General features: G+C 50.9%; 5 protein-coding genes across 14 annotated transcripts; 4 read left to right on the forward strand and 1 right to left on the reverse strand.

Annotated features, from left to right (window-relative positions):
- Window positions 1-3244: 3244 nt before the first annotated feature.
- CCDC28B (coiled-coil domain containing 28B) lies at window positions 3245-7790 on the forward strand. Of its 4 annotated transcripts, none has more exons than XR_012130103.1 (6): window positions 3250-3749; window positions 4942-5129; window positions 6289-6455; window positions 6599-6769; window positions 6989-7011; window positions 7598-7790. XR_012130103.1 is itself a non-coding variant. In XM_017676730.3 (6 exons), the coding sequence occupies exons 2-6, from the start codon at window positions 4966-4968 to the stop codon at window positions 7650-7652; spliced, it is 603 nt and encodes a 200-aa protein (XP_017532219.3). In that variant the 5' UTR covers window positions 3267-3749; window positions 4942-4965; the 3' UTR covers window positions 7653-7790. The 4 variants fall into 4 exon arrangements, 3 of the variants coding, with proteins under 3 accessions (XP_073089666.1, XP_073089667.1, XP_017532219.3); XM_017676730.3 differs by having other exon boundaries at window positions 3267-3749; window positions 6576-6769; XM_073233566.1 differs by lacking the exon at window positions 6599-6769 and having other exon boundaries at window positions 3255-3749.
- A 164-nt stretch (window positions 7791-7954) lies between these two features.
- On the forward strand, window positions 7955-10735 carry IQCC (IQ motif containing C). Its single transcript, XM_017676722.3, is given in 6 exon segments — window positions 7955-8131; window positions 8545-8688; window positions 8914-9166; window positions 9396-9499; window positions 9620-9656; window positions 9659-10735. Coding segments are annotated over 6 exon segments (1008 nt in total). The 5' UTR covers window positions 7955-8077; the 3' UTR covers window positions 10075-10735.
- Window positions 10736-10866: 131 nt separating this feature from the next.
- On the forward strand, window positions 10867-17409 carry DCDC2B (doublecortin domain containing 2B). Of its 4 annotated transcripts, XR_005059130.2 has the most exons (10): window positions 10867-11343; window positions 12333-12384; window positions 12839-12915; window positions 13159-13290; window positions 13581-13727; window positions 13832-13871; window positions 14440-14671; window positions 15085-15188; window positions 15460-15665; window positions 17283-17409. XR_005059130.2 is itself a non-coding variant. In XM_037010443.2 (9 exons), exons 1-9 carry the CDS (start codon window positions 11078-11080, stop codon window positions 15550-15552), a joined length of 1143 nt encoding a protein of 380 aa, XP_036866338.1. In that variant the 5' UTR covers window positions 10867-11077; the 3' UTR covers window positions 15553-15751. The 4 variants fall into 4 exon arrangements, 3 of the variants coding, with proteins under 3 accessions (XP_036866338.1, XP_036866339.1, XP_036866340.1); XM_037010443.2 differs by lacking the exon at window positions 17283-17409 and having other exon boundaries at window positions 15460-15751; XM_037010444.2 differs by lacking the exon at window positions 17283-17409 and having other exon boundaries at window positions 14536-14671; window positions 15460-15751.
- On the reverse strand, window positions 15879-21021 carry TMEM234 (transmembrane protein 234). Of its 4 annotated transcripts, XM_037010447.2 has the most exons (6): window positions 20884-21021; window positions 20426-20577; window positions 19574-19640; window positions 16898-16990; window positions 16546-16627; window positions 15879-16180 (listed from the first exon to the last, which is right to left on the reverse strand). In XM_037010447.2, the coding sequence occupies exons 1-6, from the start codon at window positions 20897-20899 to the stop codon at window positions 16096-16098; spliced, it is 495 nt and encodes a 164-aa protein (XP_036866342.2). In that variant the 5' UTR covers window positions 20900-21021; the 3' UTR covers window positions 15879-16095. The 4 variants fall into 4 exon arrangements, with proteins under 4 accessions (XP_036866342.2, XP_017532221.3, XP_036866341.2 ...); XM_017676732.3 differs by lacking the exon at window positions 15879-16180 and having other exon boundaries at window positions 16354-16627; XM_037010446.2 differs by lacking the exon at window positions 15879-16180 and having other exon boundaries at window positions 16354-16627; window positions 20426-20494; window positions 20884-20970.
- On the forward strand, window positions 20887-27772 carry EIF3I (eukaryotic translation initiation factor 3 subunit I). The gene is made up of 11 exons (XM_017676728.3): window positions 20887-21019; window positions 21113-21205; window positions 22494-22581; window positions 22890-22955; window positions 23877-24026; window positions 24114-24241; window positions 26169-26279; window positions 26403-26492; window positions 26790-26863; window positions 27380-27472; window positions 27597-27772. Exons 1-11 carry the CDS (start codon window positions 21017-21019, stop codon window positions 27676-27678), a joined length of 978 nt encoding a protein of 325 aa, XP_017532217.1. The 5' UTR covers window positions 20887-21016; the 3' UTR covers window positions 27679-27772.
- Window positions 27773-27863: the final 91 nt, after the last annotated feature.

Here is a 27863-nt window from a genome sequence, read left to right on the forward strand (position 1 = left end):
GGAAGCCTCTGTCTCACCTCTCATGCCACCATCTTTAATCCTCTTCTGTACCACTAGGAGATTTCACTCAAGCTGCCTGAGTGGAGCCCATGACACAGTCGGGATGATGCTCACATGCAGGCAGCCGAGACTACTACCTTTGCTCAGAAATTGCCCCACCCCCTGAGGGCTCAGGCTCCAGAGGAGAAAGATACTTCTATTTACAGAAAGGCAGTTGGTGCTGGGAGAATATGGGATCCTGTCCCCTTTAGCAAGGGAATTGAGGTGGATACATAGAAATGCCAGATGACCCAAAGGGCAGGTAGAAATTTGATGATTTAGTAATGAGGTAGTTCACCTGGCAGCGTGGGTACACTGCAGAGTGGAGAAGAGGCTGGGACCAAGTCACCAAGAGCCAGGTGTGTGCCAGGTTAAGGAATTTAAGCTAAATCCAGAGAGTACCAGAAATGACTCAAGTGTCTCAATAGGAGACTGGCAGTGTCCAGGAGGAAGGTGAGACCAGAGAGCTAGGCATAGGCCAGCTGAGGCCTAAGTTAAGATGGGTGGATGCCCATCACTACTATTAGGGTCTGCCACAGGCAGCATTCTTTGGCTCTGACCTACCCAAGGAAATACACAGCAATCTCCAGTTTTGATTTTTGTGCATTACTTGACAAGACTACATTCTGCATGCAATTCTTACTCCTGTTCATCCACGCCAGGCCTAGACAAAAGTTGGGGCTCCTGTATGAGACACATTGTACTTGTGGCCTCACAACACCCTGTTCTCTCTGGGGCCTGGGTTGGTCTGGCACATGTGAATGCCCAACAAAAGGCAGAGACAACTGAAGTGTCCTTCCCTCCAAGCCTCCACAGGCAGGTGTGTTCACCCTGGCTGTGACAGTTCCCTCACCTAGGCCCCTGATAGTCACAGTCCTAATGGACTGGTATATTTCTCTGCTGGCCACAGTGGTTCTAAGCAAAGATCTTTTGGAGGAACCAAGGAGAGGCTGCCCCATCTCTTGAAGCTTCCAAGCAAAGCAGCTCGGAAAGTACCTTCACCCTAGAGGTGTTACTGGACCCTCTGTCACTTTCCTGGAGAAGTGACTCTGGTGTACCTAGCAGCTCTGATAGGGGGAGAAGAGGGACTTCCCAGTTGTCCTCTCTACCTGTGCAGACCCTTTCCTCTGACCCCTGGTTATTTAAGAAAGTCCTGAATTATGCTTTCCCTTCTGGAGCACTCTGGGTGTTGGAAGCACCATGAAGAGACCTGCACAGGTGTCTGCAGAAATGGTGCCCATTCCTCTCTAACTCAGCCAGAGGCCCAGGCCCAAGAAAGCTGCTCCTGCCCAGTGGGAGGGGAAGGTGGACCCAGTGCCTCTGTGCATTTTCCTGGAGCAGTTATTTGAGAGCCTGGCCAAGGATAAGCATCAGATGGTGCTCTGGGAGCCCCCGCCAGGTCTTTAAATAGCTGCTCCCTTGATCTAGCCTCCCAGGCAGCCCCAACAGTGGGTCAGCCTCCAGCAGGCACTCGGGTTTCCCTTCTGGGGTCTGGAATTAAGAGACAGGCGGGTTTTCCTCTGACCTGCTGCTCCCTACATGTGCCTTCCAGGCCTGGGGGTGGGGATGGGATAAGCTTGGTCCCTCACCTCATCAATAGCTGGATAGGCCCCCACTGTGCGTTTACCAGCGAGGAGTGTCTGGGTGGTGAGAGAGTGGTATTGCCCTCAAAAGACTGTTGTTGACTTTCAGTACTATAAGAGTGGCGATATCTTCCCTCAGGGTTCTTACAAGAATTAAATGTATATAAAGTACTTAGGAGGGGCATTCAGACTGCTGCACAAGGTTGGCCCCAGGTGTCGGTGAGCCAGCGGTGCAGTAACAGTAGTTAGGAGACAACTTCAACAAGAACTGGCTGATACCCTAAAAAAACGATCTATGTCAGAGGCTTCGCTGGAGGTTACATCACATTACCGAATTAATTTAGAAGATGAAACACAGGATTTAAAGAAGATTGAGGCAAATCAGAATTCAAGCTTGAAATTGAAAATGACAACTTAGAAGTAATCAAAAAGCAAGTGGACAAAATTGAACAGCTTCAGAAAAATCTTTTACGTACAAGTTTGGATGAAAAGGAACAGTTAAGGAAGTTGACTAAGTTAAAACAATCTCTAGAACACAGTTTGGATCAAGAAGTAAAGAAAAATAGTGAATTAGAAAAAGATTTCTGGACTTAAGAAACTCTTAAAATGACAAGAAAGAAGTTAAATGAATATGAAAATGGAGAGCTTAGTTTCCATGGAGATTTAAAACCCGATCAAATTGAAGTGGACATTCAGATTAATACACTGAAACGTAAGATTGATCTTACAGCAAAACTGGAAACTTCATCTTCAAAATGTCTACATCTAGACACAAGAAATCAAGTTCTTCAACAGGAGCTATTTATGAAAGCAATGCAAAAGAAATGTGAAAAACTAGAGACAAATGTAAAGAAGTTGTAACAAAGTGGTAAACTGACTCATACAGAAATGAATATTGTAGAACACAGCCAAGTAGAGCTGTATAAGCGGGAGTTTGAAGAAAGAGGAAGACAGGAAATAGTAGAAAAAAGAAGTCGATCTGTTTTTACAGGCACAAACAGCATCTCAAGAAAAGTTAGAACAGTGGAGAGAAAATAAGAAGCCAGATGGAACTCAGAATTAAAGACCTGGAATTTGAGCTCTTCAAAATAAAAACTTTTAAATATTCTAGTAAAATAGAATTGGAAAAATACAAGCATCTCTACCTGGAAGAATTAAAAGTTAGAAATTCATTGAGAAATGAACTAAACATTTTCCACAGGACTAATGAGAGGCTAAGAGAGATGAATGCCAAACTTCTTGAGGAGAACCAGCAGAACAGAGCTTTACTCAGCACTCTTACTATGAGGCCAGCGCTGGAAACTCCTCACATTTGAAATCTTACTCCAAGAGAAAACTTAGTAATTCCTACCACAAATCTGTGGACTTCAGATAACATGGAGACATTCTTTGCCAAGGCCCTCAGTCAATTGGATGATGCCCCACATTGGTGAAGGCCGTCTTCTTTATTCAGTCTGTTGATTCAGATGCTAATCTCTTCCAGAAACACCCTCATAGACATACCAGAAATGGTGTTTTAGCAGCTACCTGAGCAGCCATTAGTTCAGTAAAGTTGGTGGATAAAATTAAATGTCACAAGTACATTCATGTTTAAACATTTTTTTTAATGATGGAAAAGAACAAAAGAGAAAAAAATAATCCATAACCAAAAAAAAAGTACTTAGGAGGGGATCTGGACTCACTAGATAGATGGCTGTCTTCCTGGGCAGTTTTTCCTGCTGCTGCTTGTGCTCCTTACGTGCCTATATATATATACATATACACACACACACACACACACTCTCATTCTTTCCCTCGCTTACCCAACCTTCCGACAAAGCCACCACCATTTCCTAAGGGACAGTAGCTTCTCTGATCGGAAAGTGAGAGGGCTTTTTACATTGCTGTCATACAACCAACATGGTCACCTTTGTTCGGGTGGCGGGGTAGAGGTGAGAGGGACAGCTTAATAAATGTGGGGATGCTCCTCCCATCCTGCACCATCCCGAGAACTAAAGAAGGTCACTTTCTCTTTAAATGTAAATTACCTCCTGCCAGCTCAGCTTTCACAGCTCTGTAACTAGGAGGAGAGGGCTGAGGGCGGAGGGAGCCCACAAGGAAGCCTCACGCCAGACCCCAAACCTTCAGGTCAGTTGCCCCCTTCGAGGGTGGGGGCAGGGGCAGAATGCGGGTCTAAAGCTCCATTTCGGATCTTGTCTCCTGAGCTGAGCGACCCATTTGGCACACGGCTCTGGAGACTGAGCATGGAACCAGATCCCAGGTCGCCCCTAGTCGTTTTTGGCAAGCAGGGGCTCCTGCTCCCGTTCTTCTAAAGTCTCTAACTGGGCCAGGCTGTGGCAGGGCGAGGCAGGTGATGCACTCCTGTCTCCCCTCTACCACACCCCCTCAGTGCCAGCCAGCCATCTGATGCTGGTTATGGCCCCAGCGCCACCACCATCCCCAAGTGCAGAGTGAGGCTTGGTGGCAGCCGACTCAAGTGAGCAGCTTGGGAAAACCTTGTAAAGGTCCCCCAGACTCCACGGGGAAGACCTCAGCGGACCTGAGGCTCGGGGGGTGGGGCTGGACCGAAGGCTAAGCAGTGCCAGCCACAGACGCAGCCATTGTTGGAGGCCGAGGCCAAGGCAGCCAGCCTCCTGACCACCCACCCCATCCTGGCTGCAGCTGAAGGGAAGCAGGGACTTTATGCTGGGGAGGGTGAAGCTGGAAGCACGTCCCAGGGAACATCTGGGAGTCACCTGGTATTTGCAGTTGGGAGTGGGGTGGAAGAGGTGGGATGCCTGTGCCTGAGTGGAGGGAAACCAGCCTAAGCTCTGTGGCACATGAGGGTTTGACATGGGTCTTCTGGGCGCCCCCACCCACACCTTGGTCACCTCCCATGCTGACAAGGTTTATTGATAAATAGAACAGAACAGCCTAGTTAAGCCACCCCTAATCCACAGCTGTGCTCCTGCCAGCTCATATCCACTCTGTCTCTCCTCACATTTCCTCTGCCAGCTCCGCCCTCAGCTACAGGGACAGGAAACCCCAACAGCAGCAACAGAAGTGTTTGGTCCAGTCCTTTCAGGCAGAGCCTAGGTTTTCAGCAAAGGCCAGAGGGCAGGAAGGGACCTGAGTGGGTCCCTTCAAATACAAGTCTGTAAGTCCAGCAGTAGATGCTGGCACCTGGCCCTGCCCATACTGGACAGATGAGTGGACAAAGGCCCTGACAATTGTAAAGGGACAGAAGTTCCCAGGGCCCTTCCTCTGCAAGTCTCAGGGATTGCTGGGTGAAGGGGGATGACTGCCTTTCACTATCTCAGTGGGGTTGCCTCCCTCCCAGGACCTGAGTCCCAGCCCACAACCAATGGAGGACAAGAAGAAGAAAAGGAGTCCTAAACCCTGCCTGACCCAGCCAGCCCAGGCCCCAGGCACGCTACGCAGGGTCCCCGTGCCCACCAGCCACAGTGGCTCCCTGGCCCTGGGACTCCCTCATCTGCCATCCCCTAAGCAGCGGGCCAAATTTAAGAGGTGGGTACAGAAGGGAAGCAGGAAGAAGAGGGAGGGGACTTCAACTTTAAGCTGAGCTCTGTGGGGGGGAAGGTAAAGGGGCCTTAGCTTTTAGTTACTAAGCAGTAATTGCTGCTTCCCATGGGGCTGAGCAGGCTGGCTCCTGGCAACTCAAGAGATGCCTCAGACCCAGTCCCTCCCTTCAAGCATGTGGGGAAAAGGCCAAGTGGGTCACTGGGATCACACAGTATAATGATGCACCTCAAAGCAGGGAGTGAGCAACACTGCCAGGAAGTGAGAGTCAGGGAAGCCTATTGGGTGGGCTGGAGAGAGACAGTGTTCTAAGCTGAGGAACTGACCTAGCATAAGTGTGGAAGAAAAACATTGTCTGGAAGGTTCCAGGAACCACAGGTGGTTTCGTGGCCCTAGAATGTCATGGGGCAGATGGTGAAAGGATACTCAAACTCAGGTATACAATGTGAATTCCTTCTTTTTAAATGAGAATTTGTACAATGTGGATTCTTTTCTTCTTTTTTAATGATTGGGAATTTGTCCATGTTTGTTTCCCACTAAACATGTGTTCTTTCTCCGATTACTGTTTCCTTGTGGCTTTGCACACCACCTGCCTGAGGCATGTTCAGGGATGGCCACTGTGGTTGTAGGTGAAACTCAGGGCTGGGGCAGTATTGGCAGAAAACGCAGTTGGAGAGGCATAGGGGCCAGGCTGAAAAGGTCATTCAATGTTATCCTGAGGGCAATGGAAAATTCAAAACAGTTTTTAAATAGAAGAGAGGCAGAAAGATATTTTGGGGAGATGTAAGATAGCTCTCATGGCAGTAAGGGAATAATAGTCCCCAAATTCACTGAGAAACAGTAAGAACAAATGATTCACCCAGAGTCACAGGAGGAATGAGTGAGGTGCTCAGACAGGAACCCAGAAGCCCCCCAACCCTAGGCATGGCTCTAGCTGTTACTGGCAGAAAAGACTTCTTTGACCTCTTACCCTCACTCCTCATCCACTCCCTTCCCTTCACCAATCCTCGTGCCCAGGGCAGGGCCTGAAGAACAAACTTCCATTTATGTAGGTGAGTTGCTAGGAAGATGAATTAGTACATAGACAGAGGTCACAAAAGACCTAGCTGCCCCCACCCTGTGACATGGTCGTGCACACCCCACCCAGGGCAGGCAAGGAGAAATGTCGCCCAGTGCTGGTCGGATCAGGGGGTGGCTCTGCAGGCACGCCTCTGCAGCACTCCTTCCTGACTGAGGTGACTGATGTCTATGAGATGGAGGGGGGACTGCTGAACCTGCTCAATGATTTCCACTCCGGCAGGCTGCAGGCTTTCGGTGAGTCCGGGGGGCTGGGCTTAAAAGGTATGTGGGTGGGGCTGGAGGGCCTGGTCTCTGGGATGCAGATGGGGCAAGGGTCCCAAGACCGCTCCCAGGGCTCAGACAGGTGCTGTCCAGGAAAGGAATGCTCCTTTGAGCAGCTGGAGCACGTGCGGGAGATGCAGGAGAAGCTGGCCCGGCTGCACTTCAGCCTGGATGTGTGTGGGGAGGAGGAGGACGAGGAGGAGGAAGAGGATGGTGTCACTGAGGGGTTGCCTGAGGAGCAAAAGAAGACAATGGCAGACCGCAACCTGGACCAGCTGCTAAGCAATGTGGGTCAGGGCTGGGTGCTTCAGTTCCTGGAGGTACCAGGGGGTGGGGGAGGGACATGCCCCTAAGGCCATTCCTGGGCCCTGGGTGAGAAGCTGGGGAGTACATGGAGCCAAGAGCTCTGGGCCCCTCAACTTCACCAGAAGATGGCCCCCAGAGCATCTGGGGTTTGGCCTAGTTCCCTTCTTGACACAAACCTCCTTTACTCCCTCTGTTGACAGCTGGAAGATCTTAGTAATTCTATGTATCCTTTCCAGGGGACCTGACAGTTTGTATGTGTGCTTGCCTCCCAGAGATGAAATCAGTTTCCTCCTCCCCACCACCTCCAGAGTATTTACGTATAAACAACTTCCCCAACTCTTTCAGTCCTGCTGAGTCAGAATTAGCCACAAACTGCCCCCACCCAGGTAAAGGAATGCAGGAAGAACTTCCCACAGAGTAGGAGAAAAGTGGCTGCAGGAAGTATGTTTTCCCTAATCAAAACCTTTGCAAGTACTTTGGCAGACACCAATCCACCACGAAACTTGTCTGAGGTCCTCCTCCTCTTTCAGCATTGAGCAATTATTTTTACTGATTTATATTATTCCCCATCCAGTCCCAGTCAGAAATTTTGTGCACGCACTTGTGTGTATAGACTGAGAGAGAAGAGGGTAAGCCACCTAGCCAGAAAAGCAGGTGGGTACTGCAACCTCAGACTACGGGTCACCCCCACCTCTGCCGAGTCCCCTGACCCGGCCCCTTCGCGCAGTTGAGGGAACAGCCTGTACAGGATGGGAAGACAGGGCTGGAAAGACTTGAGCCCAAAGCATCATAATCCTTGACTAGCACAGACAGAAGCTGCACCTGGCCGAGAACGCTGAGCCTGAGGACCAGTCGACTGTGTAGGTGCCGGACCCAGGCGCACACTGCCCCCTCCCATTCCCTTTAAACTGTGACTTTTATGGATTCGACGGGGTATTCCGCGGCCCCCCAGGTGCTATGGGGAGGGGGGCATTGGATGGAATTAAACCAGAAAAAAAGCAAGCAAGCGGCTCCGTGCTCTTCCTACCCTCATGGCGCCTTTACCCGGCGGAGACACCCATGTGCAAAACACACGGGTTGGGGAGGGCCCGCTCGTCGGGGCTGCAGTCGCTGGTGCGGCTCTGAGTGTGGGAGTTGGGGACTCGCGCAAGGACGCACGCGCTAGCTCGGGATAGAGGGACGGTTGCCGTGGCGACGGCGGGGGCGGGACCTGCCTGGCCGGAGCGCGGCGCGGACCAGTGACGCACTGCGCAGGCGCCCGGCAGGCGGGCAGATCAGTTGGCGCCCGGATGGAGCGGGAGAGGGAGCTGGAGCGGCCGATTCAGAAGGTGTCAATGTTGCAGGTGCGAGGCTGGGTTGCACGTTTCCCCTCGATGGAGTCTCGGACTGGCACCTTCGAACGAGATGAGGCTGTCACATTTAGTTACCTACCCGTGTGCCAACCTCTGTTGATACTGACCCACCCCTACAGCCCCGAAGAATGCTCGGCCCCACGGACCCACTGCGCGCCCCCAACTTCCCCACACGCCCCTGAAGGACCAGGGCAATAGCGGGAAGGGCCTTAAGTCAAAAAGGGGGATCCAGTCCGGCATGTTCATTTGAATCCCAAGAACCCCATTGCTGTGCATCACCTACCATTTCCGCCTGGGCGGGTCCCTTCTTAGAATCACCGGGATGACCTCTTCAGGAGAGTACCCCAAGATGCCCCCACTTTTTTAGTGATACAAGTTTTATTTTCCCTTGTTCTCCACACCAGGCCTGCGTCCGGGGCTTCTTGGTCCGACGCCAATTCCAGAGTCTGAGAGCTGAGTATGAGGCTATTGTACGAGAGATCGAGGGTGATCTGGGCATGCTTCAGTGGACTGAGGGCTGGATTCCTCGGCCCCGATTTCTTCCAGAGGTAGTACCCATCCCAAAGCGAGAAGGGAGGGGAAGGAGACACCTGGGCAGGGGATTCAAGGGAATGGTAGAATCCAGCCTTGCTACCGACAAATTTCTCTCAATGTAAAGGCTGCACTCACCTCACCATCCTGAATCCTCACCAACATGTATGCTAAATCACGACAACTTATATCTGGAGGATTTAGTCCTGGGGTTCTCATTACTTCTCTGACTGATTTCCCAGAAGCCAAAATCCCATCGGACCTGGAAGGCCAAAGAGAGGGTGCCAAATTCAGAGCAGAAACTAAGGAGCCACCTCCAATGTAAAGAGCCTCAGAGAGAGGCCCTCTGGGAGGAGATGATGCTGAAGAAGTCAGGAGAGAGCTTGACAAACTCAGGAAGTCTTCCTTACACAGATGACAGCCACTGGCTTCAGAATGAGCAAAGGAAACCCAGTCAAGAGAAGGCCAGAGATAGGTCAAGGATGGAGAACCCAGGTACTTCTCTACTACATTAGAGCAAGCCTCTGCTTCTCTCTAGGCCTCAGCTTTCCCATCTGAAAAGTGAAAGGCTAGTGCTAGATGAGCTGCATCCCTTTCCTTCTTCCCTCTGCCTGGTTGAGGCAACTCATGGGTGGGTAGGGGGAAGGTGCCAGGGTCTAGTGCTAGGCCAGTGCCCATTGTCTACTCCTCAAGGCTTTCTCTCTTTTTCCTCCCTCCTTCACAGGACTGCCCCATAGCCACACTGAGCTCCAGGAGCTTCAGTACCACCGCAACCACTTGGCCATGGAACTCTTGTGGCTACAACAGGCCATCAATAGCCGTAAGGAGGTAGGCAGTAACTCGGAGCACTTTCTACACATTTAAGGCCAAGGGTGGGGGTTAGGGAAAAGCCTTCTGATATGCCCAAGCAAGCCTGCCTGGTATAATGTCTGTTCTCTTCCCCAACAGTACTTAATTCTCAGACAAACACTGAGATCCCCAGAGGTGATCAGGCCAGAGACAAGCCCAGCATGTGCCAAGAACACAAGGCACAGGCCTATGAGAGAGCTGGGTCACAACCAAGCCCACCACTGGAAGACCAGTCCCTCAGAAACAAGACCAGTGGAGAGCCAGACCAGGCAGATGATTCCTGCTGGATGCTCAAATTACAACCCCACAAATCCCCAGAAAGACTGGCCACTCCAGAAAAAATCAAGTACAGGGATCCATGCTACAAAAGGACTGGACAACAGCTGCACACGCCATCAGATAACCAGACCACAGAGAAGAGGCTCACCAAAGAGCCAGACCATGGGGAACAGACCTCTAGAGAGATCTGCATGCAGTTGACAGAACTCCTGGAGGACCACACCCCCAAAGGCCTCAAACCTAGGCTAGGGGCTACTATTCTGGAGAGGCCATGACACATGTAACCACACTCCAAAAGGACCCAAATATAATATTAAGGACAAGTCTCCCAGAAGGCCATACCACAAAGGGTCTGATTGCTAAAGAGCTAGGCCACAAGACCTGGGCCTCTCAAAGGACATGTCATCTGGGGTGGGACTTTGGCAGAGCATGGTGGCCCGGGTCTCTGGAAAACTAAACTGTCCATGGACCAGACCCCCAGTGGTAAAACCTCCAGAGAGAGAACCTCCAGTGAGCCTAGCCATGAAGAATGGAAAAATGAGGGAACTGTACCATGGAGATGAAGGTCACCTGAGAAATATCTTCCCCAGGGTGAGACCACACAGGAGGGACCACTGGAGGAGCAGGCTGTGGGAAACAGGACCACCACGCTGGGTCCTGGGGAGCCAGGGCAGGACCAGGTTCCAAAGGGAGATGCTGCAAAAGGTAATGAGGGAGACAGGTCCCCATTCCAGCTCCTGGTACCAGCTCTATCCTCTAACCTTTGGTGGCTACTGGGACCCAGAGAAGCTGGAGCCAAGAGCTGGCACCCATATGGGAGAGGAGAGAGGATGCTCCTTCATCCTCTGCTTGCAGCTTAGTCCAGATTTTGGGACAGGGAGTCACCTGGGGTAAGTAAAGTGGGAGAGCTGATTGAGAATAAAGGTTTTTCACAGATTTCTGAGCCTGGTTGTATTCATCTGCCTCTGGTCAGGACAGACTCCCTTCCTACTGGCGTGGGGCATCTTCCCCACAGCCCAGGAGCAGACTAGCCATCCTTGGGGAACAGCACCCAAAGCTGATTCTCCTTTGAGCTCAGCCCTTGGGTGGCAGAGTAGCACGGAGGCTCTGAAAATCCCTCCCTCCTTTCAGTAGTGGGACATTTGTGTTTTGGTGTGATCTCTGCCACTGCCCTACCTTCCTGGGTGAGAGGGCGGGACTCCACCTCTAATTGGCACTGCTCCCAGCCCTGCTTTAGTTGCCTGGCAACAGCTCTGCGTCTCTAGCTGAAGACACACTATGGCGAGTGGCAGTCCAGCAGTCAAGAGGGTAGTGGTGTATCGGAATGGGGACCCCTTTTCCCCAGGCCACCAGCTGGTGGTGACTCAACGCCGCTTCCCCACCCTGGAAACCTTTCTCTGTGAGGTGACATCAGCTGTGCAGGCCCCACGGGCTGTGCGAGCCCTCTACACACCCTGCCATGGGCACCCTGTCACCGACCTGGCAGACCTGCAGAACGGAGGGCAGTATGTGGCTGCTGGCTTCGAACGATTCCGCAAGGTCTAGTGAGTGGGCTGGGGCTGGTCGAAGGGCCTAGGGAGGGAAGTAACAGCACAGCAATGGCATGTAGCCTCGCTGTGGATGTACAGGCGCTGTATATGTTACCTCGTGGACTACAGCAATGCTTTGAAGGGGGGGGGATGACCTTACCTGTGTTCTTTAGAAGGGGAAATCAAGACAGTGAAGTTAAGTAACCTGCCTAAGAGTACACAGGTAACAAATAGCAGAGCCACAGTTCATGTCGAAGTCAGATGCTAATGTTTATGCCCATCACAGCCAGGGCCAGCCTGTGGAAGGAGAACCTCGTCCCACAGGCTGAGCACCCTTTTCCAAAGGCTCTTCACTGGATCCTCTACCACTGCCAGCACCACCATCACCATTACCAAATGTCCTTCTAAATCCATCTACTACTTCCTCCTTGCTGTGCTTGGACTTTCTGGGCTCGCCATTAGCCTGGGGTCACCCCCCTCTTATAGGGTGGGGCTGTGCCTTGTTCCAAAGAAGAAAAAGAATTTGAGTATCTGAGCTTCCAACTCAGATCTGGCTTCTAGGTCCTACTTTGGTCAGCCAAGGTTGCTTACCATAACATACGGAGCAAGGGGTCAGGAGGTAGACAGAATTAGGATCTGAGCTCTAACACTTACTTCTGTGTTACTTTAGGCGAGTCACTTAACTTTCAGTCTCATACATGAGATGAAGCCACCTACCTCTGAATTAGAAAACCTCTGAGATACAGTGAGATGTTTAATGAACTAGTTCTCTCAACCTTTCATCTTACGGTTTGTGTCTGAGACCCTAGTCAGGTTGCTGAGCCTGATCAAGGGCTCTAAGACAGGTTCAGGTGCCAGCATGTTTCTGTCCTGAAATGACTTAACACTATTCCCCTGGGAAAGGATACCTGGTGAGCTGGGCCTCAGCCCCATACTCTGGCAGCTACCAGGCTGTTGGGGTCCCAGGCTCCCCAAGATGACCTGTGACCTATCTGGCCTTTCAGCTACTTACCCCCTCGAGGGAAGGATCCAGGTGGGAAGAGCAGCAGACTACCAGTGAGTCCTGAGGGAGGCCGCCCCCAGCCCTCTGTCTTCCCACCTGTCCTGGGATCACCCCCAGTTTGGTCTGGGAGGAGGGGGCCCTGGGACTGCAGCATCTCCCAGCTCCAGGGAAGTTGCTCTCCACACCCACGCTGCAGCCAGCTGCTAGCCTCCCTGGGTGCAGGATTTCAAGATACTATCCCTTGCTCCTTTCCCAGCCTTGTACTTTATCTCCCACCTCTGATCCCCACACAAAAAGGAAGCTATAAAGTGCACGGGGGCAGGGAGGTGGTTAGAATGTGACTTCGGGGAGGCTGACGTGCCCTTGGGTGACAGGTGTGTTCTAGCCCTCCCTGCCCCACTCCAGCTCGTCTGGTTCCTTTCCTTCACCCTGCCCACCTTGGACTGACCCTCCCCTAACCAAAGGCCTCAACTCTCTCCTGACTTGGGGGCCTGACTTGGGTTTCAGGGTCCTCCCGTGACTCACTGCCCATGTGATGGGACCCTTGGACGGCAGCTACCTGCAGGTTCCCCTCGCTGCATCTAGTGAGTGCTGCTGCTAGGGAGCGGGGGCATAGATTTTGTTTCAGGGCAACAAAAAAAATGTGGGTAGGTTTGTTCTGGGAGCCACCAGTCACTGTTGGGAATATAAGTACGACATGCTTGATGGGTGGAAATGGATCCTCACTGGTTCTCAGACCCTCTCCTGGCCCCTGTGCCCCCCTTATTCCCCTCCCATATGGGGAGTTCTGGGGACTCTTCCCCTTACCAGGCTGCTCTTTGTTCCAGTGTGTTCAGGAATGGGGACCTGTTAAGTCCCCCATTTAGCCTGAAGCTGTCCCAAACTGCCAGTGAGGACTGGGAAACAGTGTTGGCACTCCTGACAGAGAAGGCCAAATTACAGAGCGGGGCTGTGTACAAGTGAGTATGGGACCTGGGGAGGCCCAAAAGTCCCCAAAATGAGCCTCCCTACTCATGTCAGCTCTCCTAGAGGATGAATAGGCAAAAGGAAAGTAAATTTCTCCAAATGGGACCTCCTTCTGTGCCACAAGGAGAGGCCCTGCCAACCCAGCCCACAGAGCCTAGGTGATTGGCCCTGGTGCCTAGAGGTACCCAGGCTGTGGAATAGCTGTGCCCATCCCCTCACAGTTTGCCAAATATGAAGAGGCATCTTGTCCACTGACCCTTACCTGCTCACCTTTCTCTCCCAGACTCTGTACCCTGGAGGGACTCCCGTTGTCAGCAAGGGAGGCTCTGGTAAGTGGCCATTACTATGTGGCTGTTGGAGAGGATGAGTTCAAGGCCCTCCCCTACCTGGAGCTGCTGGTGCCTAGCCCCTCACTGCCCAGGGGCTGCTGGTATGTATGTGTGAGGTGGAGGGGTGGCAGGTTAGAGCAGAGAAAACCACCTTGACTCCATGTCTTCCTCTGCCGACTACAAGCCTTTTCTTTTTTTACTGCAGGCATCCCCCAGACCCAAAGTCTAGGACTCACAAGCAGGGGGTAGGTGACGGAGGGGGATGGTGGGGGTGGGAAGGAAGGGGAATGACTGGCTGAGTCCTCCTTCAGCTCAGGCTCCGACCTTCTCTCACTGCATCCTCTCAGTAATCCTGAAAACAGAGATTATTATTCCCATTTTCCAGAGGAAAGACTTAGTACAAGTAAGTGAAGTAATTTGCTCAGAGTGATAGTTACTGAGTGGCAGGGGCCAGACCAGAACCTGGTCCTGGTCTGAAAGTCAGCTAATCCAGGCTCTGTGGGGACCGTCAGGCCTCTGAGTTGCTGGACCTGATGTTCTCTGGCCAGGTGGGACGCTGGGAGAGAGAACTGGCATATCTGGCATAGCAGGGCCTGAAGGAGCTTATCAGCACCCATCTTGTCCCAGGCCTGAGCCCTCCCAAGAAAGGAGTCAGTGAGCATGGTGGGCATAAAGGGACACAGCCTGGTTTCACTGGGCATCTTGAGCGCCAGCCACCAGCTGCTCTGCCTCTGGATAAGGCAGCCTAGTGGGAAGAGAGAGCAGGGAGGGAAGATGCAGGCTGTGAAGATGGATGGCTTCTCCTTTCCCAAGCTCCCACAGGCACCAAGGGCATTCAAGCTGGTACTGGGTGTAGAGAAGGTAAGAACAGCCAGTACCGACAGCCCAAGCCCAGTGCACCTTCTACAGGCCCAGGGCCACAGGGCAAAGGCAACCCAGCCCTCGCCACAGGAACCAAGCCGAATTGAGCAATCTGCTTTCTATGCCAGACCCCAGCAGGCCATTCAGACAACAAGCGTGCTCCCCACTCTCTCGTTTCCATCAGGTAAGGGGACCTTCTCAGCCACCACCTGACAGAGACACCGGATGTCCCTGCTGTTGTGGGGGAGGTCCACGGGGCAGAATGCCCAGGGGCAGAGCTAGCCCTGACGTCAGCACACCTGTCTCCTACTCCTACTCCATATCTAGTCCCTTGCCTCAACAGAGACTTGGCATGTGAACAGAAGCACACGGAAACTCAAGGCGACAAAACATCAGGGCTGGGGTTTGGAAGGGCTGGGGTTTGGAAGGGATGGGGATTGGGTCCCAGGCCTGCCTCTGAACTGTGCTGCCATCCTCCCAGGTACTGGGAATATGGAGTGAGGCTCGGGAGTAGGCAGGGGCTGGTAGAGAAGGTCAAGGGTAAGAATGCCGAGGGCTTCTCAGCCTGAACATCAGCTGATATTGTCCCTTCATCAGAAGTCAAGGGAGTGTATGGGGCTCCCCACCCAAGGAAGGAGACATCAGGGGCCCAGGACGTAGCAGACGATGAAGACATCTGCACAGAGGAACCTTTGGATCAGGTAGGCTAGGGTTGGAAGCAGTATGTTAGGACAGGAGGAGTTGAGCTCAAAACTGGCAGTCCTGGGTCCCAGGAACAGTTCTTCCCTCTTGTGACTGTGAGCAGATCTCCTTACATCCCCAAGCCTGCCTTCCTACCTTGTTAAATGGGGGAAAGATCCTAATTCCTAAAGTCTCTTCCTCTCCTGGGGTCGGGAAGCTCCTGGCTGAGGGCTGGAGGCTGGACACGGGATGCTAATGGTTCTGCTCTGTATGGCCTCCCACCTCCTCCAGAGGGCAGCACAGATGGTGGAAGAGGCCCTGGCCCCAGAAAACCTGCCTGAGGCTGGGGCAGCATCAGCCTCAGCCCCTGCTGCTCTGCCTTGAGAGCCACAACTCCAGCCAGGAACTAGGGGCCGCCACTCTGCAGTCACCTCTTCTCCTCAGCCTCCAGCAGCTGTTCCTGGGGAGCCACCACCTCACCTCCCCTGGGCCCACAGGTACCCCACAGCTCCCTCCAGCTCACCCCACTCTTCTGCTCACAAACCTGCAGCCTGGCCTTCTTTCCTCCCTGAGCAGAGCAGCCCTAGCTGCAGGGGCCATTTCGTTCCAGGGTCCTCTAGCCAGGAACGGGAGTAGCCAACTGAGCTTGGGGGAGAGATCACAAACATAGAGTGGGTCCGTCACAATAAAAGAATACTTATTAACCTCCATCTGTTTACTACAGATTTATTACAGGGTCCTGCTCACGAGGCATTGTATCACACGATGGACTTAGTGGTGCTGGGCTCACAGGTGTTTATCTGTTTGAGATGGGTAGGCAGTAGAGGTTTCCCACCCACCTTATAGGTGGGAGATGCAAAGCTAACAAACAGTTCATCTCCCCTACACCTGCCATTCTGATGCACCTTCTTCCCCTCGGTTCCCTCCTCAGCCAGCCAAGGCTCCCTGACTGAGCCCTAAGGCCTTTTGTTTGTACTTCTGAATCAAAGACTGTAGCTGGCCCTCTGTGCAGCTGGGGTTTTGCAGTCCATCGACCCCACTGCTGTGGGAGTCCAGATCAGGCCACAGTAACAGTGGCTGGGTTGGGGGCCTGATGTGGCAGCAGGCGGAGAGCTCCTGGGGCAGAATGGTTGCTGAGGGTGAGCGTGAAGTCTCTTGTGCTAAATCCCAGCAGCTGAATGGTTCTTGAAAGTTACAAGGCTCTCTTGTTCTCTTACTGTGATCCATGAGGTAGCTATTAGCCACATAAGAGTCAGAAGCAGAGGCTCAGAAGGGTAAATGCCAGGTCCATCTGCTCACTGCCTGCAGCTCATGGCCCAGAGGCTTCCTGGAGACAGCAGGGCTGGAGGGTATCGTTGGTTCACTCAAAGGGTAGACAGTTGTCCCCGGGTCTTGTTCATTGAGCTTGTGACGCAGAGTGTAATTCCTGCCACAGTGAGCACCATGCCTGCTAATGCTCCTGGGATAATGGGCAGAAATCAAGGGGCTCTGAGCCCAGCCACACCAGCAGAAGCTGCCGCAGGGCTGAGGGAAGGGCTCGGATGGGGTCTGTCTCTAGCGGAAGGGAACTCTGAGGACCGCAGGCAAAAGGACTGCTGCACAGGGAAAGGGCAGGATGTAGGAAGATCCTCTCCTCACCCACCCATGGGAGATGGCTCTGGGGAAGAACTAACCTGGGAGGGTCAAGGGCCAAGCAGCTGCCTCCCACACTTGTAGTGGCCTCACTTACGTTTTCCACCAATATCTTCTCCAAGGACCTTCCCAACAATTAATGTGAAGACGATGGCCAGGGAGTTACTGATGGGCACAGCTAGGGTCAGATCTGAATGATCAGAATGAAAAGAATCTCTGAGGTGCAAAAAATGCCTTTCTAGGCACACAACACTTCAATTTCATCATCAAGACAGGCTTTTAAAAAAGGTACCCCACTGAAAGCAGTATAGCACGGAGAAGACAAGTAATGACTCTATAGCATCTTACTACACTGATGGACAGTGACTGCAATGGGCCGGGGGAAGGACTTGATAATAAGGGTGAATGTTGTTCATGTGAAACCTTCAGAAGATTGTATATCAATGATACTTTAATTTAAAAAAAGGTACCTAATTTTCCAGATGAAGTTACAGCAAAGCTGATTCAAACCCAGGTCTCCTGACTCGAAATTCAGTGCTCCCTCAGGATTCCAGCATGAAAACTTGAACTACAAGGACCACCCCGGTTTGCTGATAAGAATGAGGTCTTTGCACTCAAAGAGAGCTCCTAAGATTTCAAGGACATCTGGACAAAGCCTACAGCAGAATGAACATGATGACACCAAACATAACCACCATTTACTAAGTACATATTATGTGCTGGATGCTTTGTGTAGAAATCTCCTTTAATCTTCACAACAACACTGCAAGAAGACAATTGTCATTTTGCACAGATAAAGGAAACAAAGGCTCAAAGAAGTCACATAAATTGAGGCCAGTTGAGGATTTAAATCAAGGTCTGCCTGTCTCCAAAGCCTGTGCCACAGCTGAACTATGGGGATGTGGACAAACCAAAACAGCAGGTGAAGTACATATTGCTTGTTTCAGCTCAGGCTCGGGCCTTATGGGGTTAAAGAAGAGAAGAAAGGTCAGACGCAGGAAGCCAGGTACCTTTCACGGGCCTGGGTCTTGGGCCTGAGTCTTACACAGAAGGCAGAGGTTACCACAGCCCAGGATCTTTCTTAGTTTTGAAGCTCTGAGGGACTGACTCCCAATAAACAAACTTGAAGAAGATTAATGGAGTCAACAACACTGTTAACTTGAAATTTATTACACATAAATTTTGTACACTTAAAGCTCTTTAAGATTGATCTTATGTTAAGTGTTCTTAACACACACACACAAACTAATGGATGATTTAGAAGCTGGGTTATTTGTTTACAAGACTCATAACTGCCAGGCAGACTCCTCATGTTGGCTCCTCAGCACATTCTTTCCCAGCACTCCCAGGCCTCGCCTGCTTCAGGTAGAGGAGAGAACCGTCTTGCTCCTCACCCCCAGGGCTGGCATGACCCATCCAACAGACTGACACAACTCCTACCTACTCAGAGCTGCTTCCTTAAGCTTACACATCTTACACTGAATGCCATGCCTGCCAAAGACTGGCTTGCAGGGAGGGCAATAGCATGGCACACGGGAGGAGCTGGGGCACAGGAGTGAGGCAGACCCGAGTTTCCCTGCGGAATCCGGTTAGGTCATTCAAACACTGAGCCTGTTCCCTACGTGTAAAACAGTGACAGCCAGCTAACATCTCCTTAGAATATCACTGTTGTAAGATGAAACATGATCATGTGTATATAGTCCCTGGATGAATATGTCCTTAATAAATAGTGCCTACTGTTCTGGGTGAATGTTAAAGGACAGAGGCAGAGAAGGTGAAGAGGATTCTAAAACTGCAGTTTGCTCAAAACTTGGTAAATGGCTAACTGGTCAGCTGGCCAGAGGGTTAAGCATTCTTGGGCAGCAGGGAGTGACAGAGGCTTTCAAACTTTTTTTTAATGAAGTTCTTGAGAAATCCAAAATGTAAAACAGAAGCAGAATGACAGTTGAAGCTGAGGGAACAGGTCTAGAGCCCAGCCTACTGCCTTGCCCTCCTGTGGCTTCACAGGGGCTCCCCAGAGCTAAGTGGGGTCCTCATTGCCCTGGGGAACCTGGGTGAGACTCTAGGCAAGGTGAAACCACAGCTGGGGGACTTCTTGTAGCAAAGTTCAAGAGCATCTTTAAGTAATACATGGCTTCAAATCCATCTGCACTGACCTGATATAGGACTTAAGATAGATGAACTAAGTTGCCCAAAGGTCTGTAACTTCATCTCCTAAATGGAGGTAAGTATGTCTCCTTCATAGGGCCATGATGAGAATTAAATAAAATGTATAAAACTAGCACAGTGTCTGATTCAGTAGATGATGTCAGTAAACAACGGGAGAAAGAAGAAAAAATTTGTATTTACTGAGCTCCTACAGTATGCACCAGGTACTCTGCCAAATATTTCTCATATACTAAATTTAATCCTCTCAATGCTAGGAAGCCGGTCATATAAAACCAAGGCTCAAATAAGAGACATTGTGAAGGTCAGGCAGGCAGCACACAGTGGAAACCAAAGTGTCAAAGCTAAGCCTTGACACAGCAAAGTCAATGTTCCTTCTTCCTCTGCTGCTGCCCAAGGCTGTCAGGCTTCAGACCAACGCTAGTGCCTGGCAGCACACTCCTAACCAGCCCACTGTGCCCTGACTCCACAGAGAAGGAAAAAAGAGGGAACCACAGGCAGTGGGCTCTCCCTCACTCATGGAAACAAGGTGTTTCAGGCACCCTCCCCAAAGCAACTCTTCTGGGCAGCCTCCACCAAGAATAACCTTTCTAAGCCAGAGACCCACCTGTTGATGTCAAAGTGAGGTAGTAGAGAAGGGAGCCACACTGGTTGAGGAAAAAGGGCATCAGGTACTGGAAACAAGAAATGTGCAGTCAGGGTGAATGCTTACTGAGCAGCACCACCTTCTCTGAACTCCTAGCAATACCTTTCACTGGGTGGAGGTAGCTCTAAGGGCCCAGGGAGCACTCAGTCTTCTGAAAAGGACCCTTCCAGGGCAGACAAAGTGCATGACTGAACTTCATGCCTTTGCCCTGAATGCCTTCCCCTCAGCCTTGCTAGTTCCTATCCTCCCCATCCTGCAAGTCTATGAGTGCCAAAGTTACTCCCGCTAAGCAGCTTTCCCAGAGTCCCCTAGCTCCAGCCTCCCTCCTCAGAACTCACCTGGCATTTTATCAGTACCTCTCACAGCCCTCAGGCCTGAGGCAGGGTTGTCTATGCCTTATCTTTTCCCACTAGCCTAAACTGGCCATATTGGGGTCCGAAGTAGTTCTGTATATCCTTCCTTATGCTCTCTCCCCAGGGCCAACCGAGCCCCAAGCCCGCCCTCTGGAAAGGTCTGTTAGAGGGATCACCATAATAAAATATTAACAGCAGCCATAGATTGAGCACTGATTATGTACCAGGCCTAATGCTAAGTGCTTTATGTGCCTCACCTCATTTAATCCTCACAGCTGCCCTATGAAATGGTTACATTATTCCCATTTTACAGATGATAAAACTGAGGCTCTAAAACAAGTGACTCATCCAAGAGCTTCTTACTAAGTGGCGGGGCGCAGATTCTGACCCAGACGTATTTGACTCCAGAGAACAAATTCTTAGCGGCTACCTCCAAGATAAGGGCCTTTCCCAGACACACCTCAGTATTCAAGAAGAGGGTCTTCATCTCCTGCAGCAACTGCCGGGCCCAGGTCCGCTCATGAACCTGCTGCAGGCGGGAGGAGGCCCGTTTCAGCAGAGGCTGTGTGCCACCCCACAGAGCGGCCACCAACACCAGAGCCAGCACCTGCCCTGGATGGAGATGCGAGTGACCCTCCCGCCCCACCAAATGGCCACGAGCCGGGCCCAGCCCTCCTCCGGCCTCCCACCCCAGGTAGCCGCCCCACATCCCTCCTAGGCTCTCCGGCAGGCCGGTGGGATTGGCGGGTAGGACAGACGCGGGAAGGCCGAGGACAAGGATAGATCCAGGAGGCCGCGGTCCGGTGCTCGGCAGGGATCAGGGTTAGGTGGGATGGTAGACTAAGAGTAGAAAATGCCCTCGGGGACGGCAGGGAAGGGTTTCCGAAAGCCCAGAGAGGGGCGGGGCCGCCTACCCACCGAGAGACGCCGCCATGGCAACGCCGTTCCCTTCCACTTCCGGGAACGAAGGTGCAGACACCCATTATCCGGAAGTGGCTCCAAAGCTTCTTCCGGCTCTACTCACGCTGTCGCTCTTCGCGTCACCGCCGGAATGGTGAGTTCCAGTTGTTTGGGGGTATTGCTGTGGGGTTCGGGGCTGGGGCAGAGGCGTATTCTGGACGCTGACATTCCCGTCCTGTCCCCGCAGAAGCCGATCCTGTTACAGGGCCATGAGCGGTCCATTACGCAGATCAAGTACAACCGCGAGGGAGACCTCCTCTTCACGGTGGCCAAGGACCCTGTGAGCGTCGGCGGGAAGGGGAGCAGGCGGGCGGGCGGGACCGTGCGGAGGGGCCTGAGACGGGCGAGTTCTTTCCGCCAGGGTGAGGGGTGGACAAGCCAGTTTTGCCGCGAGAGGGGAACCAAAGAGTGTCCCATTCTGAGAAGCAGGGAGAGACCATCCCGGGGGTAGGTGAGCGAGAGCATTAAATTCGGAAAGGTGGGAGAGAACTCAGTTGCTGGTAGGAGGGAGTAGTCAGGGAGAAGGAAAGCAAGAGACCGTTGTGGAAGGGGGATGGAGACGAGGGATCAGCTCGTTCAGGAGACCGTTCTGGGGAAAAGGAAATCTATTCTACCGGGATGGGGGAACAGACCGTAGAAAGGGAAAGCTTATCTTCGGGTGGCAAGGGATAGAGGACTTAATGAAGTGTCTCTGGTCTCATTTCTGTCAGTCCATCCTACCACCCACTAAGTGCAAACAGTCCCTCTCCGTAGTGCCTTTTGAGACACCTCCTTATGGGAGGCTAAAATTTTAGCTCTAGTGACTAAAAGTTCAGGATCTGAAGCCAGACAGACCTGATTTGAATCCTGACTCCTGCATCCACTAGTTGCCTGACTTCAAGCGTGTCATTTAACCTCTCTAATCTTGAAGGTTTCCTTTTTATAAAATATGAGTACTTTTAGTACCTCCCTCATAGGGTTGTCTTCAGGATTAAGCAAGATCATTGAAGCAAGGAGCTTTTAATACTGTACCGGGTGCTTAATTAATATTAGTCACTTATATTTTAAATTCCTTAGATACCATTTTATTGGATTTTTACAGCTCCCCTTTGAAAGAGGCATTATTGTCATGGCCATTTTACAGATGGGAAAAGTTCAGAGGGGAGAAGCACTGTATTTGAGATAACACAGTGAACTAGTGGCAAAGCAGGACCTAGAACTCAGACTTCCCTACTACTGACTGCTCCCACTCGGACAGGACAATGCTGCTGTTTTCTGGACTGGCACTCAACTTAGCCTTTTATTCTTTTAATTCTTTAGAGGGTTTAGGAGTCAGGGAGAGAGCTGGGGCAATAGCAGACAGAGACGTTTTTGCAAGCCTCCTGACTCTTCTGCCACATACCTGCAGGAAGGAGGAGAATCCAGGAGTTGCTATTTTTATTAGCAACCTGCTGTTTCCTAAGAGATGAGCAGGAGAAGGCAGAATCTGGCCTGGCTAGAAGCTACTGAGGGTTCCTAGGGCAAAATAGGAGGCCATTGCTCTACCTGGGATGTGTACCATCCTGTCACATTGTCATTGATTCCTCCAGATTGTCAATGTATGGTACTCTGTGAATGGTGAGAGACTGGGCACCTACATGGGCCATACTGGAGCTGTGTGGTGTGTGGATGCTGACTGTATCCTTGTCTTTGCTCTGAGTCCATGCTCCCAGTACCTGCCAGCAATGGAAGGGCTGCTGGCTTGGAGTCAGGAATTCAGGGTACTATTGTGGGTCTAGAAAATAATACTACCTCCTACTCCCTGGACTGTTCACTGGTTGGGGGAACATTAGGACAAGTTCCAGTTCTGGATGAGGATGTTAGAATGCTCTGAGTTAAGAGAGTAAGAAAGGCCCCCTACGGCTTAACAGGAAGGTGATTCAGTTGGCCTTCCAGCAGGATAGGGCTCAAGTGAACGTGGTCATGTTTCTTAACATCCTCTTCAGGGGACACCAAGCATGTCCTCACCGGTTCAGCTGACAACAGCTGTCGTCTGTGGGACTGTGAAACAGGTAAGCCTGGGTCATTCACTTTTTCAGCAAACAATAAGGACCTACAATGTACTTGCTTAGGTGAACAGGTTCTGGGGAAATAGAGATAAATCTAGAGATGGTTCCTAGTTTAGAGAACAAGAGACAGACTAGAAAATAAGGAAGGCAGATAAGAAAAGGAACACTACAGAAAGATACCAGCTATGTTCAAGAAAGCTTGGAGCACTTTGGAAGGCCTGAGTGGGGTAGCTGGCTGCCTGCAGTGGGGATGGGAACAGCTAGGAAGGTTTCACAAGGTAAACGTCATATGAGCTGGGGCTTAGAGGATGAGAAGGAGGTCATCACTTTGGCATATATGCTGGAATGAAAGCATGGCAAGTATCACATCCAAATCATCTGATCTGGCAGGAGTTCCTACTTCTTGGGGGATGAAATAGACAGTGGAGAAGATGAGGTAGGCTAGAGCCGGCCAAACCCAGGCTTTGACAGCCAAACCCAGGAGCTTGGCTTTGTTCTGTGGGACTTGGCATGCTGCTGAGGTCCCTGAGCAGGGATGCGTGTGTTTTGTTTTAGCAACTTAGGTAGCAGTGGGGAACATTGGAAGAACAGAAGACAGGGGAGCCTGTCAAGCTGCTCCATTTGGTAGATATTTACTGGGCACTGCAATGCAGAGAAATTAGAGCTGGTTTTGCTATGGAGGAGATCATGCTGAGGAGGATACATACAGTGCAGTATACTGTGAGCAGTGCCATAGTGGCAGGATCTCTGAGGAGGGACAGTGGGGAAGTTAGAAGACTTGAGGCAAAGCCTAGCATTGAAGAAGAGGTGGTAGGTTGGAGTCACTAGAGCAAGAAAATCAGGTGTGACAATAGGCAGGTGTGGAGAGTGTCCTCCCCACAATGGCAGTGGGCAAGGGGTAGCCCGGACTCTGCCTGTCCCCAGGGAAGCAGCTGGCCCTACTCAAGACCAATTCAGCTGTCCGGACCTGTGGCTTTGACTTTGGGGGCAACATCATCATGTTCTCCACGGACAAGCAGATGGGCTACCAGTGCTTCGTGAGCTTCTTTGACCTGCGGGATCCGAGCCAGATCGGTAGGCTGGCATCAGGGCTTAGAACTGGGCTTGAGATGAAGCATATGGCTCCAGAGCCAAGGGCCTGACATGTGCTTCCCCACACAGACAACAACGAGCCCTACATGAAGATCCCTTGCAATGACTCCAAGATCACCAGTGCTGTTTGGGGACCCCTAGGGGAGTGTATCATTGCAGGCCATGAGGGTGGCGAGCTCAACCAGTATAGTGCCAAGGTAAGGAGGTAGATGGGGCCTAAGCCCACCAGGATTTCCAAGAGGCAGGATGGCAACAGTGGTTAAAAGCAAGGACTGGATTGAAATGTAGATTTCACCACTTTTTAGTTGTGTGGACTTGGACTAGTTCACTTGGATAACTTCCCTGAGACTGTTTACCTGTAAAACGTTTCAAGGCTCATGATATCATGCATTGGAAAAACTTGTCGCAAGTACCCAGGATATGTTCACAGTCACATTAAGCATTAATAATCACCACTGAGTGCCAGGCCTCATGCTGGGCTCTGAGGACAAAGAAGTGGATGAGATATGGACCCAACCCCAGGGACAGACTAGCAGACAGCTAGCATATGGGTCAGATGGCAAGTTGTGCCACCACAGAGGTTTCAACCAAGTGCAGAAAGTGCCCTCTGCCACAGAGGTGGCAGCATGTACATTAGTCATGAAAAGTAAGTGGAGTTTCAGGCAGGAAGAGAAAGACATTCCACAGGCAAGAGCACAGAAGCAGGTAAGGGAGTAGGTGGGTTCTTCAGGAAGCAGTCTGGTACCCTTAGAACGTGGTGGGGAGGGTTTACAGGAACCAGATACTTTGAGTATCAGGAGCTAAGGAGTTGTGATTTTTCCTTTAGGCAGTTGGGAATCTTTAGTTATTGGTGATCAGATTTTCGCTTTAGAAAGCTTTTGTAGGCTACAGTCTGGAGAATGGACCTGATCTAGGCACTAGTCATGGGGATATGGAGTACCTGACTGAGTCAAGAGATACTTAGGGGTGACTGACAGCTGGGGAGTGAGGAAAGGGGTAAAATCGGCTGTCTCAAATTTCTGGGATTCTGGAGATTGCTAAAGTAATACCATAAAGGTTAGTCACTCAGCAAGCACTGTGGTCCACTAGGCACCAGGCCTATCCACAGGAAGGGAGGGGAACCAAGGTCAAAGGCATAAATAATGCTTGATGCTAACAAATAGTGGAGCTGATATGTGCCCCCAAGTAGGCCTGACTGCAAAGCTGGTGCTTGTTCCCTGAAATGCAGGAGCCAGATAGGTCCCTACCATATATCCAAGTTGATGGAGGAGACAAAAATACATTCTTCCTGTAGAATAGGTAAAAATAAAGAAGGAAGTTTTCTGAGGGTCTGTGTGTGAGGCAGTGTTCAAAAGGCCTTAGTCATCTAAAAAATGTCACACCAAAGTCAAATAAGATACAGTCCCAGTATCCTTACAGCAACCCTGGGCAGTGGGCTTTTAGTAAACTTATTTTCTAGAGAAATTGAGGTGCAGAGAAGTATTTCTAAGGGTAGACTCTAAAACTCTGCTCTTTGTACTATAGTCTAGCAGGTTTTTTAGTGGGAAGGGAGATGTGATGAAATGGCCCTTTGAGACCTAAAAAAAACATGAACATACAGGCAATCCTCAACTGTGATTAAGACCATGGGTGTAAGGTGGATGAGGTCAGGCTCTCCGCCTCTTACTAGCTGTGTGATCTCTAGCAAGTTACATCACCTCTCTGAACCTTCATTTCTTCCTTTTAAAATTTGTTAAAATACCCATTTCATGGGATTGTTGTGAGGATTTAAATGAAGTCAGGTGTCATTGAGTGCTTAGCACAATGCTTGGCCAATAGTAGCTGTTCAGTAAATATTTGTTGAGGAATAAACAACCTGCTTTACCATTACAATAGGATGATTAATTAATAGGTCCATAGATTTGTCTCCTAGACTTGTTTTTTCCTAGATGGACTAGCAGTGTTGATGAAATGTGTACACATGGGCCAAGTTAGGATATAGGCTTGGATTCAGGGGACACTTAAGCAGTGCCAACCCAGACCTTCCCTCCCCTTGATGGCACAAGAAGTGGCATAGAACCCTGGCTGAGCAATGGGGGTAGTGGAGTTCAGGCTGCTACAGTCTCACTCTTCTTCCTCCCCCAGTCTGGAGAGGTATTGGTGAATGTTAAGGAGCACTCCCGGCAGATCAATGACATCCAGTTATCTAGGGATATGACCATGTTTGTCACTGCATCCAAGGACAACACAGCCAAGGTGAGCCTGCCCAAGCAGTCCAGTAGGGCTGCTGCTGGCCCCCTGCATAGCTCTCAACTTGCCCAACTTCCGCCTAGAAAGCACCTCTTACAGATTAATTTCCTCCTGCCTTCTCTCCTCTAGCTCTTTGATTCTACAACCCTTGACCACCAGAAGACTTTCCGGACAGAACGGCCCGTCAACTCAGCTGCCCTCTCTCCCAACTATGACCATGTAAGGGAACCCCACTCAGGCTTCCTGCTAGAGCCTCAGAATGCTTTCAGGATCTAGGTGTCTGTCTAGCAGTCAACATAGAAACTCTGGGCAGGACTTCCCAGAGCAGCATTAAGGCTGAATATTGGGAAGCCCCAGGGGACAGGGCAGGAGGTGGCTGAAGCATGTTAGTTCCCTGCCCTTAGTGTCCTTCCAGTCTGATGTGGGAGATCTTAAAAGATTATGGGTTGGGGGGAAAAAACAGGAAATGGACTGGCCTGCCCTTCAGGCCTGTCTAGAATTTCTTCTTCCTTTCAGGTGGTGCTGGGTGGTGGTCAGGAAGCCATGGATGTAACCACCACCTCCACCAGGATTGGCAAGTTTGAGGCCAGGTAGAGGAGGGAGCTCTTCCAAACTGAAACCTCATAGAGTCTTTCACAGTGGACACAAACCATAGAACTTTGGAGACTTCCCTTATTTCACTGGTTGTTACGAAGTGTAGCCTCATTTGTGGCGCTCCTATGACAAGTATGTAATGCAGCGGTTAAGAGCATGAACTCTCAGGCACATTCTGAGGCCCTAGATATGTCATTGTATTTCTCTGTGCCAGGTTATCCTCAACTATATAATGGGAACAGTGACAACACACTTACTCATAAAATTGTGCATATTAAAGGACTTAATGCTTGTTAAGCTCTGAGCACTGCCCACTACACAGTAAGGAAGTGTTAGCTATGTATACAGGCAGACATTTGCATCCAGTTTTCTAACTTCATTTTACTTTGTTCACATTCATTTCCCCCGTCCCAGTTTCCCCACTTAATATTTGCGTTGGGGAGTGGTACCTCTGAGTGTTTGGAAGGAGATGGAGAGTGAACTCTGTCCCTTTTCACTACCCTCTCCTTCAGGTTCTTCCACTTGGCCTTTGAAGAAGAGTTTGGAAGAGTCAAGGGTCACTTTGGACCTATCAACAGTGTTGCCTTCCATCCTGATGGCAAGAGGTAGGGCCCAGGGAAGGGAGCTGAGCTCAGCCCAGGTCTGGTCTCTGCCCCTTTCCCATACTCTGCCCCACCGGCCTGCCTTCCCCAGAGCAGGCATCTGACTGGTCCCATTGTTTCTTTCCAGCTACAGCAGCGGCGGTGAAGATGGTTATGTCCGCATCCACTACTTTGACCCACAATACTTTGAATTTGAATTTGAGGCTTAAGGAGCTGGATCTTCATCTAGGCCAGGGAAGAGTTTCTGGGCCCAGGTTGACACGAAGTTTTGGACTCTGAGAAATAAATTAGTTTGGAAATGAATGGTTTCTGCTCAGATATTTTGTGGGGTCTGTTTCATCATTTTCCCTGTAATGACACCCCAGCAAGCTGATCCCAGTCATGGATACCTTTA

The sequence above is a fragment of the Manis javanica genome, chromosome 4 (assembly GCF_040802235.1).
Source record: "Manis javanica isolate MJ-LG chromosome 4, MJ_LKY, whole genome shotgun sequence".
Classification (NCBI taxonomy): Eukaryota; Metazoa; Chordata; class Mammalia; order Pholidota; family Manidae; genus Manis; species Manis javanica.